The following is a 16,253-nucleotide window of genomic DNA, read 5'->3' on the forward strand; positions in this document are numbered from 1 at the left end:
CATGAGAATCCATTTCCATAACCTATGAGCATGAGAAGTAGCGCTTCCTCTGCTCACTATCTCTCTCCCTGCTTATTCACGAGCACCTCCACATGAGGATTTCCTTTCTGCATCACAGTTTGCTAACCTCCTTTGTCGAACCTTTTCAAGCAAAGCAACGTTTGTTCATCAAGGGATTAGCTCAGACTGTGTCCTGGGATCTTTGCATCCCTGCCACACAACTAGAAGAAACAAAGGTTTTCAGAAAGTGACAGCTCTTTATGAGCTGCTATTCTACAAATTTCCTGCTTTCCTTTCATTCATCGTAGTGTGTGTTGAGGAAAATGAGGCAGGGATATATGCTACAAATAAAATGATTTTGTCGAATCCAGCAAGGCTAATAGGCCATTACACACAATGTGGAAAAAAAGACCCCAGATATCACGAGTTGCATGTGCATGCATGTATGGTGGTGATGGCATGGAGTCAGGCCACCATGGTGGCACAATGGTTAGCACTACTGCCTCACAGCGCCAGGGACCCGGGTTCAATTCTGGCCTCGGGTCACTGTCTGTGTGGAGTTTGCACGTTCTCCCTGTGTCTGCCTGGGTTTCCTTCGGGTGCTCCGGTTTCCTCCCACAGTCCAAAGACGTACTGGTTAGGTGGATTGGCCATGTTAAATTGCCCCTTAATGTCTGGCGGATTAGCAAGGGTAAATACGTGGGGTTGCGGGGATAGAGCCTGGGTGGGATTGTGGTCAGTGCAGGTTTGATGGGCTGAATGGTCTCCTACTGCACTGTAGAGATTCTATGATAGCCCCAAAAGCAGAGTTTCAGGACCATAGGAGCAGTCAAGTGTCAGGGCTGGACCACCTCGGTTGACAGAGATAGATCGTTTCTTGATTAATAAGGGGATCAGCGGTTATGGGGAAAAGGCAGGAGAATGGGGATGAGAAAAATATCAGCCATGATTGAATGGCAGAGCTGACTTGATGGGCCGAGTGGCCTAACTGTGCTCCAATGTCTTATGGTCTTATGGACTTCTTCAGAATTAAAGAGAAGGAGAAAGGTACTTTTATACCATGTAAGAGAGAGTCAAGCAGCTGGAGGAATAAAAGGTCAGTGATTGTTGGGAGCTAGGCAAGATCACAACAAAGATATATAGATCATGAGACAGAAGAAGGGTTAATGGCAGAAGATGGTGCTGGTGTTTGCATAAAGACATCAGATTGCGTTAATGGGAGGATAAGGTCAGTGCTCAGTGAAAGCAAAACTAAAGAATATGTGACAGATGGCCTGGTTTTGGTGGTGGGTGGGGAGTTTGCATTGGGACAAAAAATGTATTTATAATAAAAAAGGGTCAGGATGGAGGAGAATGGTCCCAGTGTAAAGTTGTTGAATTCGCTGTTGAGTCCTGAGGGCTGTAACGTGCCTAACCGGAAGAGGAGATGTTGTTCCTCCGTTTTGCGTTCGGCTTCACTGGAACATTACAGCAGGCCAAAGACAGACACGTGGGCACGAGAGTAAGGTGCTGAATTGAAATGGCAAGGAAAGTCGGGGTCATGATTGTGGTCTGAGCGAAGGTGTTTAACAAGGCAGTCTCACAGTCTGCATTTACTCTTCCCAATGTAAAGAAGATCACATAGGGAACAGCTAATACAGTAGACCAAATTGAAAGAGATGCAAGTGAAATGTTGCTTCACCTGAAAGGAGTGTTTGTGGTCTTGGACAGTGAGGAGCATGGAGGTAAAGGGGCAGGTTCTGCACCTTCTGCGATTGCAAGGGAAGGTGTTGTGGGAAGGGGACGAGGAGTGGGGGTGAGTTAAGGAAAAAGTCAGACATGTCAGAAGCACCATTTTCAAAGGTAGCATCATTGGAACAGATAACGGAGAATGTGATGGAATCCTGACAGGAAGCAGGGTGTGAAGGAGCTTTAGTCAAGATAGCTGAGAGCTTGTAATGAAGATTGGTGGTCAGTATATCATCAGAAATGGAGACAGAGGTGACAAGCAAGGGAAGGGAAGGGAAGTGTTTGAAATGGGACTGTAAGTTGTAAAATGAGGTAGCATACATCTTCTGTTTCTGTTCATAGTCTTTCTGAAGTAACGTGTTGACTGATAATACTTTGTAGGAAACCCAAGTATAGCCTAGTCAAAAACACTAAATAGCTAGCAGGCACTTAGTAATACAGATCTTAAATCCTGCTGAAAAGTGAGACATGTTACTGAAGCTTTTCATCTTGCCCTCAACAGGAAAAACGCAAGAAAACTAAATTTCAATCAATTATTATCCTACAGGAGTAAAGGATGCCGACTGGACGATAAGTCACTCCAATTAGCTGAGATGTTGCCACGGAGAAAGCAACAGGGAACTATAGGCTCCCCAAGCTCCTGGGTAATTCAGAATTGTATTAGGAACTGAGGACTCAAAACACATCTGGAGAGAAATTAGCTGATGATTCTGCATTCTGACTACTTTTTATAGAGAGAGGCAAGGACATGGATAGCTTGACATGCCATATAGATGATTTCCTATGACCAATTAGATAAGAGACAAATTCATTTGCAGAATGCTGAATGATGATTCAGTGCTATATTTTATGTAAACTCTGCCTAAAATAACAACCGTTACCTTACTTTTTTATTATTTTTTTCATGGGACTGGCAAGGTCAGCATTTGTTGCCCATCCCCAAATAGCCTTGAACTGAGACCATTTCAAAGGGCAGTTAAGAGTCAACCACATTGCTGTGAATCTGGAATCACATGTAGGCCAGACCGGGTAAGGACGGCAGATTTCCTTCCCTAAAGGACATTAGTGAACCAGATAGATTTTTACAACAATCGACTACAACAATCAGTTATTATAGTCACAATTATGGAGACCAGCTTTATATTCCAGATTTATTAAGCTGCTGTGGTGTGATTTGAACCCATCTCCCAGAACATTAGCCTGGACCTCTGCATTACTAGACATCAGACTTTACCACGTGCCACCATCTCTCCAATTCACAATGAATTTTCACATTCCACTAACATCCATTCTATCCTTTCCTGCATCTACAGGACTGCCACCCCCATCCAAGCCACACGCTATTTAGCTGCAAGTCCACCAGTTGGCAAGAGAAACAAAGGTCATTGACAATTGTACACAATACATAGTTTGATCTTCATTATAAAAAAGAGGTTTCAAATTTCTCTGTGCAAAGGATTGTGATTTTGTACACCACTGAAGTTTCAAGACAAACACAGTTCACTGACATTTCACTATGTTTGGAGCTTGTAAAGGTATTTTCAAAACTGAAAAGTTCAGAATTACTCTATTTTTCATAACATATAAAATTCTGAAAAATACACGTTGTCAGGTTGCTACTGTGAATGATTTAAAGCAGAAATCAGCCAATTGTGGATCCACTATTAGTCAGTCTTCACTGAAGTAAAATTAAGTAATCTCCATTCATCAGCAATGAAGAAGGCAGTTGATAACTCTTGGCTTCATTAAATGCTAAGGGAACAAGTAGACACGTTTAATCAACATGCAAAAGCAGCTTATTGCTGAGGACATTCAAGGCAACTTGAAAGTATCACTTTACATTGCATTAAGTATGTTGAGCTTTATACACTGTCAGAGAAGTTGATTGCCAGAGAATACATGATCACATCAGTGTACTGTAACTAAGCAGCAGTTAGCTGGCCCTTACCTGCATACTGACCGTAATCAGTCACATAATGCGTTATTTATTTTGCAATCAGCCATTATACAGTACAATAAACAAACACCATTTGGAGGGCTGAAAGTGCTTTCTGCACCTTACTGAACATTCTAGCTACCCCCAATCTTGTCTAAAAATCCGTGAGTGGGATAGGTTATAGCTTGCAACGCATCACTCTTTTATGATCATAAAATACACAGTGTGCCTTTGGCGTGTTTGTGAAAGGTTGAGCTTTCAGTTAGGTTGAACATAAAAGTACATTTTTAATATCAAACAAACAGGTTAGGGGAAAGCATTGAATTTTTACTACAGAGTGAACCATATGATTTACTTACGTGATTTAGTGATAACGTCCTGCAAATCAGCCATAGAATCAATTATTGCAGACAGAAGGTCGGAACTGGAAAACCAGTCCAAAGCCTGGGTAAAGTGGTTCTGCTCTCTTCCCTGCCCTAGTAAAAGTGTAACAAAGTAATATGACAATACATGTAGTAACAGTAAACGGCACAGAACTGTACTAAACTATAAAACACCAACGCTAATATTTGTGTGAACTCCAGTAAAAAAAAGGTTTAATTTCAATGTGGAACATTTTTTGCCTTTAAATATCATCAGTTTTTATTGCAAATTTTGAATGAGTGGAATTGTGCATGTTTCTCTGGATGTGCTGCGAAATATTGTTCAGTCTTCAGCCTGTGACAACTTGCCTTTCTCAAGCAACCTGTTCGCAAAATAACTTCCAGCATCAAAAATTCAATTTCACGAGAGCAGATTTCTAAAATTAAAGACAACGATTTAGCGAATCTGACCTCGACAAAGATGATAATATCAGCTTTCTGCTGCCCATAAACATTGAGCTATTGCAACAGTTGCAAAAATAGAATGAATTTGCGGTACAAAATGACCTACTTTGTGGAACTAAATTGAGCCAACAGGACAGCTTTAAGAAAAGGAATCTGTCATGCTGGTTTTCTGAGATTGGGATTATGGTTTGCTAACATTGGTGTTTCCATTAGTTATCCACTTGGATACAGATGTTGGGTTTACTCCCACTTGTGGTCTGAGCATCTCACTCTGTCCATACTGTCCAATATCAAATTAAAATAAGCATATAAGCAGAGAGTGTGTGGGATGAATGAACCATGACGGCTGCCAGCAAATCAGGCACAGATCTGCATGACGTGTAGACACAAACCAGCTGAACTTTTGAGGGAACACAATCACTTACTATTGAGAAGGGTGCCAGGTTCGAGTGATGTAAGTGCTACTGTTGAGAGAACCATAGATCCTGGGGAAGATAGCGATGCATACAAAGCCTAGTACTCTCTCATCCTGATTTGCTTTGTCTATGGGATAAGATAGTTACATGTTCCTTTTGGTAAAGGGAGTCATACCTAATGTTGTATGTTTCATGTATTTGAGATTCCTTAGAATAATGTTGAGATGACACTAGTTTCAAAGAATGCAGGAGATTTATATTTTTATATAATGCTTTAAAATGCTGACTCCATGTTTCAGTTCAGATTTTAATAGCCTTTGTGTCTGTTTACTTTTCTCTGAGTCCACACCCAGACTTAACCAATAAAACATTGAGCATTGTTCCGTTACCAGACTTTCCTCATCAGAACTACTGAACCATTGAACATTTACACCTATCGAGTTGATAAAGTTAACTATGAACTGGAAGATGTTGCTAATATCATTTGTCTCAGCCTGTAACATAAAAGATAAGGGCCACAGCAACCTTGACAGCCACCAACCGCGCTGGCCATGCTCTGCCCCAAAGCTTAGGTTGTGACTGTAGCAGGCTAAATAGTGATGGCCTCCTTGGTGAAGTGAAAGCATCGGAGGCATTGCTACTTCAAGATGTTCATGTTCCCTGTAGATTCACTTTGGGGAAAGCCTCCTGTGCAGTGCTCCCCACTTCAGCCTGGTCCTGTTTGCTCATGTGTTTCTTGCTGCTCCTCCTCCAGTCACAAAAACAGTCAATTGCATATAACCGCAGTAAACTGTTTAGAAGGCAGCTAAGATCATTTCAACTCAGAACGAGCATCTCGGCAGTTATAATTCTGTTCTCTGGGGCAGAAAAAAATCAGAAAATGCCTAACAGTTGACCAGCAACCTCAAATGACAAACTATCAACTAGCCTGTATGTAACAGAGAAGCATTTGGAGCTGCTGCAGTGTCCTTCCTGCCCGATAGTGCATGGGTTACTGGGCAAGTTGGTCGCAAGCCAGGCACTGGGGAAGTCCAATATGACAAGAGAGTACTACAACAAGCAGACTCGAATTTTAATTGTTCAGTGAGTTAACCAGTTCTGGTTTGTACTCTGAAAGCCTGTGAAGCAGCAATTTTAGTATGCAATGAATGATGGACCCCACTCGCCATATGGACGCGTTGAGATTAAAAAATGGGTGTGTAGCGAGTAAAATTACAGGCCTGTGTGGGAAGTCACATAGCCTGGTAGAGTGTCACTTTTCCCAGCCAACTGCAGGAAAAGGATGTTTACCTAGGCACACTCCAAACCAAGGTTAAACTGTACCTCATTAACTGAGTTCAAGGGATCAAGATAATCCTAAAGAATTGGTATGGACGAATGAAATGTTTAGACAAACTTATCTCCCTTTCACAAACCACTTATTCCCTTGTGTGGCTAACACAGATCTACATCCGGATCCCAGGGCATCAGTTAGAAAGTAATTTAGTTCTATTCACATGGATGACAACAATGTTTCAGATTTTCCTTTAAGAGAAATTTATTTACAGACCAGTGAACAGTAAAACACAAATCCAAGAAACAGTACTGCTTCAAAACATCAACCTAAAGAATGCTTATTGGATCAGCTCATTGACTTGTCACCCACATTCTACAGGAATATGGAGATCCTTTCAGTAAATGCTTGATGCGCTATCAATAAGGCGAAAGACTACCGGTGTGCCAATACAAGTGTAGGCTTTTATTCACAACAGAATCAGGAGCACATCCCAACAAATAAGCGACCTGGACTGAACAAGGGGGAGGAGACAGCCACCTTTATACTAGGTGCCGAGGGGAGGAACCAAACTGGAAGGGGATGTGTCCAGGTATGACAAACACACACAACGGTGGTCCATATAGGACAAAGGCACAACTGAGGTCCACCACAATGATAGAAATACACAGGAAGCAGCCATTTAGCCCATCATGCCAGCTTTCTGTAAACATTATCTGAATAGTTTCACTCTCCTGCTCTTTCCCCCATAGTTCTGCAAATTTTCTATCTTTGATTTCCAATCCAATTCTTCTTTGGAAGTTCCCGTTAAGTCTTCATCCATCATCCTTTCAGGCAATGCATTCCAGACCATAACAACTCACTTTTTTTCCTCGTCTCCACTCTGATCTGTTGTCGAATACCTAACATTTGTGCCCTCTGGTTACTTGCTCTCCTAGTCACTGAAAACAGCTTCTCTGAATTTTTCACAAATTTGAACACCTCTATCAACTCCATCCTTTACATTCTCTGTTCTAAGAATAACCACAGCTTCTCCAATCTCACCACATAAATAAAATCCCCCATCCTTGGCACCATTCTAGTAAGCACCTTTGTAAGGTCTTGACAACCTTGCCAAAGAGTGATTGTCCAAATTGGGCACAATACTCCATCTGAGGCATAACCAGTGATTTATAAAGGTTTAGTATTCCTTCTTAGCTTTTGAGCTTCAAGTCTCCATAATAAAGCCAAGCAACCATTAATTTTTATAACAAATAGACGTTTGGTATTACAGAACTTTATTGCTGAAAAAAAGACATGCTCACAAAGCATTTCATCTTGCACTCATCAGGACATACAATAATACCAAATCTCAAAGGGAACAATAGTCTTCGGGGAACAGCCATTCCCAGTTCATCTCATTGCCTTGACCAGAGCGGATTTGGTTTGAATCTAAACAAAAACTTGGCAGTTAACTATTTCCTGGTCCATTCTCCATGGCAACACATCCACCAATCGAAGTCCACTTGCCAACAAATCACCACCCTCTTCACATGCAGGATAAATTGCTGTTCCTTTAAGATTTGGTATTGTTACAAATCCATCCTGATGAGTGCAAGATGAAAAGCTTCAGCAATATTTATCTTTTCTCAAGTAACGTTTTATAACTGTTTTCTCATCTTGTCTGGTTACCTTCAAAAATAAATGCAAACCCCAGACACCCTCTTCCTGCACCAAATTTAATGTCTCGTCATAATCAAGTGCCCTGTGGAAAAGGCAGTGGAAGCAGATTCAATAGTAATTTTCAAAACAAACCAGATAAATACTTGAAACAGAAACATTTGTAATGCTCTGGGGAAATTAAAATGGGCTGAGTGGCCTTCTTCTGTGATCTATTATTTTGGTAAATTATCGACCGAACTTTCTAAAAGAACAGCAGGAATCATAATTTCTCCATTTAGCACAATATTTTATTTGTGGGATTCTGTGAAGATAACAATGTCCAATTGGAGAGTATGATGCCTGAACGAAGCAGATGACCTATTTCAGATTCCAGAATGGCTCTAAACAGATGGTTCCCAAAATAATCTAAATAATTTATGTACATCACAGATGTAAATGGCAAATTCCTTTTTAACACAACCATCAGAGGTGATGGACAACCACTGCACTACAAGATGTCAAAGGCAGGTCCCACATGCTTCGCCAGTAATGGATAGGACCCAATGTTAACTTCAATCAAAAGGGTTTCAAGTGAGTTAAAATCTTGCCCACAATATTGATGGAAGGTGGACAAAACTGGTTCAGCTTTGGCACAATCAACTGTCAGTGGTCAAAGTATGAGGCATCTGGGTCCTACGTAGTGTCACGTAACTGAAATGTTTTAAGAGGACTGTTGACATGAGTTCTCCTTTGACCTGTTGGCGTGGGTAGTGATATCACAATGTCATCCAGCAGCTTAAAGTCTGCTGAGGTAAACTCCAGACCTCCAACACTGGAAGAGTGGCTTAAGTTGCTGGGTCTTTAGTCCACAGAAAAACCCAGAATACGCAACCAAAGTATTCTATACAAAACCCTGCATTGGAGAAGGTGGATCATTTTTCATGGTTGGGGGGTGTCCCAGTGACTGACTGGAGACCGCGATGTGGCGCTCTCAGAGTTTCATTAAGTGATTCTCGAGGAATCCCAGAAATCATCATGCAGAAAAAAAAAATCAGAATTTCTCTCATCTCAGTTTCCATGGCATTGTTGACACAGGCAGAGGGGGTATCATTCACCATTTCACATTTGGATCCTCCAATCACAACTCCTATGGGAAGATTCATCCTTTTTAAGAAACGTCAATTTTCCAAAAGAAAGGGGAGATTATTGGAAAGTTCATTTTTGCTGCACATATGTAGTGAGGGTCAAGGTTTGACACTTTAGAAACACAAATGCAAACCAAAACAATCATTCAAACCAGTTTATTTGTTTTATAAAAATTATGCACTGTATAATGTAAAAGGTATGCACACGGCACCCATCAATGACAGTTATATACAGCGCTGACAGCCAGAGGAGAGAATGCTCATTTTATTTTTACTTATGCTTAATATCACCACCAGTTTCTGTCGTCAGTCAGGAGGAGGAACAAGAGATAGACAATGGGCAAAAATTTGTAGATTATAGTCCCTTACAGGAAACTTGCTGCTCATTAAATGGTTACATCATTCTGCACTAATCTAATAGTCAATACATAACTAGAAAAATACAGGTAGAGAAACACTTTATAGCAATTAATTTATTCTGTAAAATATATTGTCAATGTTGCTAGTTTCAGTTCTGTCAAAAATAGACTATGTTGCAAAGTGTTGACATTTCTCATCTTTTCTCTCTAAGTAAAAGTCAGCTGGGTAAAAGAGGGCAAGATTTACTCTCTTGTTGAAAGCTGCTCCAATCCTATATTCCAGTCTGTGCCTCTTAACTCTGGGTGGCTGCTCACTTACTGCTTCCTGGCCAAAAGTTGATTTTATCAGTAATTCCCTGCTGCCTTCTAGAATTCGCTTCCGAAACCACAATGCTACAACACATTACCTGACCAATATCACATTGTAGATCTTGTTGTGCAGAATTAACTACTGCATTTCCAACATTACAACAGTGACGACATTTCAAAATTACTTTATTGGTTGTAAAACACTCTGGGATAGCCTGCAATTGAGAACTATTCTAGAAGTGAAAGCCTTTATTTCCTTGCAAATCATTTTTGACGGTCTACTGCCCTAATATCAATCACTCCCACTGATCATTGCATTTTGCAGACATAGCAAACATATTCTTCCTATAGACCAGTGCCGGATTTAGGCATAAGCTAAACAAGCTACAGCTTAGGGCCTCACAATTCGCAGGGGCCTCACAAAATTTCAGAAGGTTTACAATGAAGAGAACATTTAAGAATGGATACCAGAAAAGAAAAAGAATGCACCAGCTTGAAGAGCAACTCAAAAAATTACCAAAATCTATGAGCGAGATCAAGCCAGCCAAATGATAAATATGTAATCAGTAAATGCATTCATTAGAAAATAATTTGTATTTTTCACTTGCTATTAAATAATTAAAAGGCATAATTATGTTTTCAACTTTTTTTAGCGACCCAAGGTCCTGTTTTGGTACGCACCTTTGTGTGACCTTTTGGTGTAACTTTTTAACAAGGAGCCTCCAAGCTTTATATAGCTTAGGACCTCACCAAGTCTAAATCCGGCACTGCTATAGACCAATACACTCATGAGTTATTCCTGCTTATAATATTAATGAAATAATTTTTAGTAATAGCAGTTTTCTCTCAAGTAGCTCAGATTGCCTTTCAGGACTTCCAACTATGGTTCTGCAGGAGTGCATTAATATTTGCATAGGGAACCACATTTGGAAACTATCATTCCAGTGAGAGAACCCTTGAGTTCAATGACAAAAATCCTTACTCCTCGCCCCCACACCCCTCAACCCCCAGAATCCAGCTGGTTTTCCCTGAAACTACCATGAACCTTGAGAGGAACCTGCCACCTTTTATCTGCTACACCTGAACAATGACAATTAACCTGGCACAGGAGCGAATGAACAGTCACCCAGCCATCTGAAATGAAGAAAAGTGGCTGAAAACTGTTTCAGTGAATTTCTAAGTTTCAGTTAGTTTGTATTTGCCGTGGTTCCAAGAAATCCAAGATGGTGCCAGAGTGAGATGACTTCTTGCAAGCTGTGCCCAGCATACCTTTTCATTCTATCTTTCACTCTCGTTTTATGCTTCTAAAACTTCATTCTAACTCTTTTAAACTCTCTACACCCTAGCTATGACTGTAACACTACATTCTGCACTCTCTCGTTTCCTTCTCTATGAACAGTATGTTTTGCCTGTATAGCGTGCAAGAAACAATACTTTTCACTGTATGTTAATGCATGTGACAATAATAAATCAAATCAAATCAAAATCAGTAAATATCTTTGAACAGAAAGGTGCAAGCTACACTTTTCCATCAGCTGGTTAGTTTAGGTCATTAAAGCACAGTGCTAACAATGCCAAAGTTGCGGGTTCAATTCCCATACTGGCGAAAGTGTATGTTCCGAGAGAAATTGAATGTCCCTTTGTCAGTTCATAAGGAAAAAGCTCGGATGAGCTTCCCACACAATCTGCAGTAACTATTCTGCATTTGAAGCAGAGCACACCACAGTTGAAACATTCTAACAGTGGAGCACTTTTCCACTATGTGCCTCTTCAGGAGGGACATGGATTAACTCGAAATGAAGAATCTTCCTCCATGTCCCATTATCTGAAATCATTTAAGCCCTCAAGGGAGAATGAAATTGATGAATTCTCAAGTTTTTCATGGTGAACAACTGCACCACATAAATGAGCAGGCATTTAAATTCATCCTGCAAGTTCCTTACAACACTATTGATGGTCGAGACAAAACAACGAGTCATGAATTCCTTCCAGTAAGAAGCCAGCAAACAGCTGTGGATTCCTCAGCCAATGACCTTTGGGAACTGAGACAGCCACCAAACAAGATGGAAGCTGATCCATTGAGATCCAAAGAAAGTTTTAAAGAAATCCATGGTGTACAACATTCAACAATCTCCAGTGCTGCACGGACAAACCTCAATCAGCAGGAACGAGGCAAAACTTGACAGTCCTGAGTGCTGTAAAGGAACCACTACCATAAAGAATAAAGGGAAACCAACTGTTCTATGCATCGACCAAAACTGCATACTATTCCTTACAGTAATCAAGAGTCCTTTGAGAAATGCTTCTATGCCAGTTAGGCCGCCGCTCATGCTACAATTGTCCTTAGGCAATTGAGGAGGGAAGTTGGCCACGTTTCCAATTCCAATTACTACCCAGTGACCCTTCCTGGAAAGATGTACGTCAGACCAGGACTGAATCATGCTTGGCTGCAATAAACTCTGCAATCAAACAGATTGCCAAAACTTAGCATTTTGGCTGATATATTGAAAAAAAAAATCAAAAAGGCAATTTTAAAGTTACTGGCACCCATGGGACAGTATCACCACACACCTCATTCTCAGATTGGGGTGGGGGTGAGATTAGAAATTAAAATTTGACGATAGTACAACTTGAAACAGAACCTGCACGTGTGTACATACAGGCCGGGATTCTTCCAGCCCACTACACTGCTCGAATAACGCAGCGGACCAGGGGACATTAGTGGGACTCACGACCAGCATCCGGCCGATTGTGCGTCTGAGGTTCTTTTTTCTGACATAATCAACCTCGGGGGATGGAGGCAGGGGGGTTGTGCCTTTGGACAGTGGCAGTCTGGCATCTTGGCACTGCCCACTGGGCATCCTGTCACTCCTGGCACTGGGCAGTGCCACGGGGGCACTAGGCCTACTCAGGGAAGGGTGAGGGGAGGGGGAAAACAGCGATCCATTGCACACTCTGCAGTGAGAGAAGAAGGGAGGGGACATTTGGGGCTGGCCAGCGGAGCGGCCGGGGAGGGGGGGGTCTGCAAAAGAAATCCAGGGGCCGGTGATTGGCGGGGGGGGGGGGGGGGGGGGGGGAAGAGAGGAGGGGGTGGGGGCAGTGCACGTGCACCAATCTCCCCACTGACAGATCAGCGCATGCACAGTAGCCCACTGAACATTACACTGCCGGCCCCTCCAGTGGGATGAGGCCCTGCTCCCCTTCCCAGCGTGAGGAACTGTGTGGTGCATAGTGTCAGAGATTTATTCGGCTAAGTAAGCCCAAAAACAGGTGGGAAATTCTCCTGTTTTCCCAGCCGTTGGGCATTTAGTTTTTTTTGGGAGAATCCCGGCTTCAATCTTTAAAGAACAAGCTAATGATGCAGATCTTAATGTGCACCAACTGATATTAAAGAATAAATAAATTCTAATGGTGTCTTAACACATTTCAAGGTCAGACTTGAGAACAGGGTGGCACCAACTGGTAACAGTGAACACTGATATTGGACTAAGGGATTCCCTGTCAAATGTCAGGTTGTCAATTGATAGTACCTAGCCAGATCAACAAGAATACCAGCAGTGCCCCAGTGGCCAAAGTCTACTGACTGAATAGATAATTAACTAAGGATTGGACTTCCCAATGGGAGAATGAGAACTGCCACACACAGTTTTTCCGTATCCAGTTGGTCCTGATGTGACACTACTGATTTTCTGGACTCACGAAGGGTGACATTCCAAATATTGATGGTCACATTTCTATTAACTTTCTGATTTGAGAACACAATACAAGACAAGGATCAAAAGGAAATTTGAAAATGGAAGATGTGCAGCTAAAACCTTTCGCGATAGATTTCAATCTAAAAATGACAGCCAGGCCAGTACTTACTTGAATGAGTGATGTAGGATTTCACTTTGCCAGTGCAAATTGCAAGTCTTGGTTTGTTCTTAAAGCCCTCAGTCCAGGTAAATAGGGGTTTACATCCTAAGCCGAAGGCTCGAAGTCTATTGGCCGCTATAATTACAATAACGCTTTTTCGGAAAATCTGAATCAATCCTTTTTGAGACTTTTTTTTCTTCAATTTGCTCGGGTTACTTTCCAGAGAAAGTACCTGGACGACAGTCCTGATTTCATTTTTGAAAAATTCACAGGTATGTATTTGCTCTTGAAGGAAGTCCTTCTGCACAGACAGTTCACAGGATCTACTGTATAATGGATATAATGCACCTGCCATCAGAGCACAAGCTGCCAGCAAAGCAACATGCTCCTTCTGTTTCTGAGACAATAGTTTCTTCGTAAGAGATAGTTCAAGGGTCACCTTGTCCTTGACTTTTGCCAGACTGGATAATTTTTCTTTGGCTTCTTCTGCTCCAAGATGGCATGTCTGTGAAAAATTATGGAATTCAGCCGGTTGTAATTCTTAATTCTGTATTAAATAATTCATTCATTCTTTTCATTATGAATTTATGGGAGTAACAAAGCAGCTTCTAGCTAGACTTTTAATTACGATGAGAAGCTTCCAACACTGAAATATCTGCACTTTTACTTATTTCTTTAAAAAGATAACAAAATGAGTTTGAGTCAGTTGTATTCTCAAGAGTTCCTTCACCTTTGTGGGGACCAAGAACACCTCCTGACTATCATCTCTGAATAGGAATATGAGCTATTCGAGCCCGAGAGCTTGAACATTCATATCAGAGCCAAATGGACGATGCACAAGAACAGAGCATGCTGGAAAAACACAGCAGGTCTTCCAACATTGACTAGGAGAGAGTCAAGGTTTTTGGGATGTTGATTCTGTTTCTCTCTTAGTCGATGCTGACAGACCTGCTGAGTTTTTCCAGCATCCTTTGATCTTGTTTCGGATTCCAGCATCTACACTATTTAGCTGGTTGACATAAAACTTATTGATGTCAAAAGCAAACAAAACACCCAAATAACCAGGAAATGGTTGTTCACATCCTATCTACTTGAAAGATAATGCAGATTAAAAACATGATGTCTTGTCCAAAGGGAAAATAATACTTTGATCTTGACGTCCAGAAAAATTATATAATAGTTGTTGGTTTTTTCAGTATCATTAGTTTTCCATTAGCCTTTACATTTCCACCTGCTAACAATGGGAAGGGTTCGATGGAATAGATTGCCCACACAGTGGCTCAGTTAAACTAATTCTGCTAAGCTTTTGGATTCTTTGTTATTTTGATTTCGAGGTTAAGTATTGTTGAAGTCAAATGCTGCACTCCTGGTTACATGCTTTTTTTTGCATCTGTACAAAGTCACCATATACTAATACATGTGACAATAATAAATAAATCAAATCAAAATGAATTTAATTCAATTTAAGGCTAAAAGTTACACTTGGGTAGTGTGGTATTTTCCATGTTGCAGGGTGGACAGGGGAACATGGTGGGAAATTACTGTCATGTCTCATAGACGTTATCATAGAATCCTATAGTGCAGAAGGAGACCATTCGGCCCATTGAGTCTGTACCGACCACAATCTCACCCAGGCCCAATCCCCATAACCCCATGCATCTACCCTAGCTAGTCCCCCTGAAACTAAGGGACAATTTAGCATGGCCAATCTACCTAACCTGCACATCTTTGGACTGCTGTGAAATGAGGCAAATAGGCAACAATTGTTCTTGGAACTTTATAGAAACTGTTTGAAGTATTGGGAAAATCCAATTCTAAAAGCAATAGCTAAAACTCATTGCATTCTGAAAGTTATAATATAGACAATGGCAAGCTGGAAACCATCTTTTCCTGACCCATTAGCAGCACCCTGATCGTGCAAGCACAATGCTGACAATTCTTTTTCATACTCCTTGGAATAGGTGAAGCAGCTTGTTAAAGCTCCGAAGGCAGATGTGAGGCAGATTGGTCAGAACACATGCTTTTAGATTTGTGTGTTATGCACTGCATGTAAGTGAAGAGAGTTTAAGTTGTGGTCCAGTAGTAAGATTGCTTCTGCAATTTCTCAGTAGAAACAGCGGCAATGCTTATTAGACAAGTAGATATCACTTCACTATGACTGCAACACTATATTCTGCACCCTCTCCTTTCCTTCTCTATGAATGGTATGCTTCGTCTGTATAGCGCTTAAAAAACAATACTTTTCACTGTATACTAATATACGTGACAATAATAAATCAAATCATTTCATCCGTTTTAGATTCTCAGTTTTGTGCTTTCAAGAGTACTGTCAACAAGTCTTTGACAAATAGAAAGCAGGACTGGTTCACCACCTCCTTGAAAGGAACATTCTGCTCTGTTTAAGATGTTCCCAAAATGGCATGGGCGAGAAAGTCGAGAATTTACTGCGTCACAAAATAATGGCCACAATCTTGTATCGTCCCAATAATGGATTTTCTTTTGGGCATTTAGATATCTGGCATGCCAAAGAGTCTGAGCAAAAGTACTGAGAAATCTATATCAAACAAACAAAAAAAATCTCCAGGTAAAGAATTAAAACTCTCTCTCCCTTTATACAAATCCTGAGAGCAGAGTGACAGACTTTTGGAGCTGAGTATTAGGGATCTTTCAAATGAATGCAGGAGTACTTCTGGAGTTGAGCTAGCCAAAAATCATGTAGCTTATCAATAAGGTTTTGTTAAACTTCCAATTGCTTGTTCGGCTA

General features: G+C 41.0%; 1 protein-coding gene across 2 annotated transcripts in view; it reads right to left on the reverse strand.

Annotated features, from left to right (window-relative positions):
* The window catches only part of ccdc171 (coiled-coil domain containing 171), a 233,144-nt gene that overhangs the window by 104,583 nt on the left and 112,308 nt on the right, over window positions 1-16,253 (reverse strand). For both annotated transcript variants that reach the window (XM_078213908.1, XM_078213909.1), the window contains exons 16-17: window positions 13,499-13,994; window positions 4,024-4,140 (exon numbers count right to left, since the gene is read on the reverse strand). In XM_078213908.1, coding sequence (XP_078070034.1) covers window positions 4,024-4,140; window positions 13,499-13,994 — 613 coding nt within the window. The remainder of the gene's footprint in view (window positions 1-4,023; window positions 4,141-13,498; window positions 13,995-16,253) is intronic.

The sequence above is a fragment of the Mustelus asterias genome, chromosome 6, assembly GCF_964213995.1.
Source record: "Mustelus asterias chromosome 6, sMusAst1.hap1.1, whole genome shotgun sequence".
Classification (NCBI taxonomy): Eukaryota; Metazoa; Chordata; class Chondrichthyes; order Carcharhiniformes; family Triakidae; genus Mustelus; species Mustelus asterias.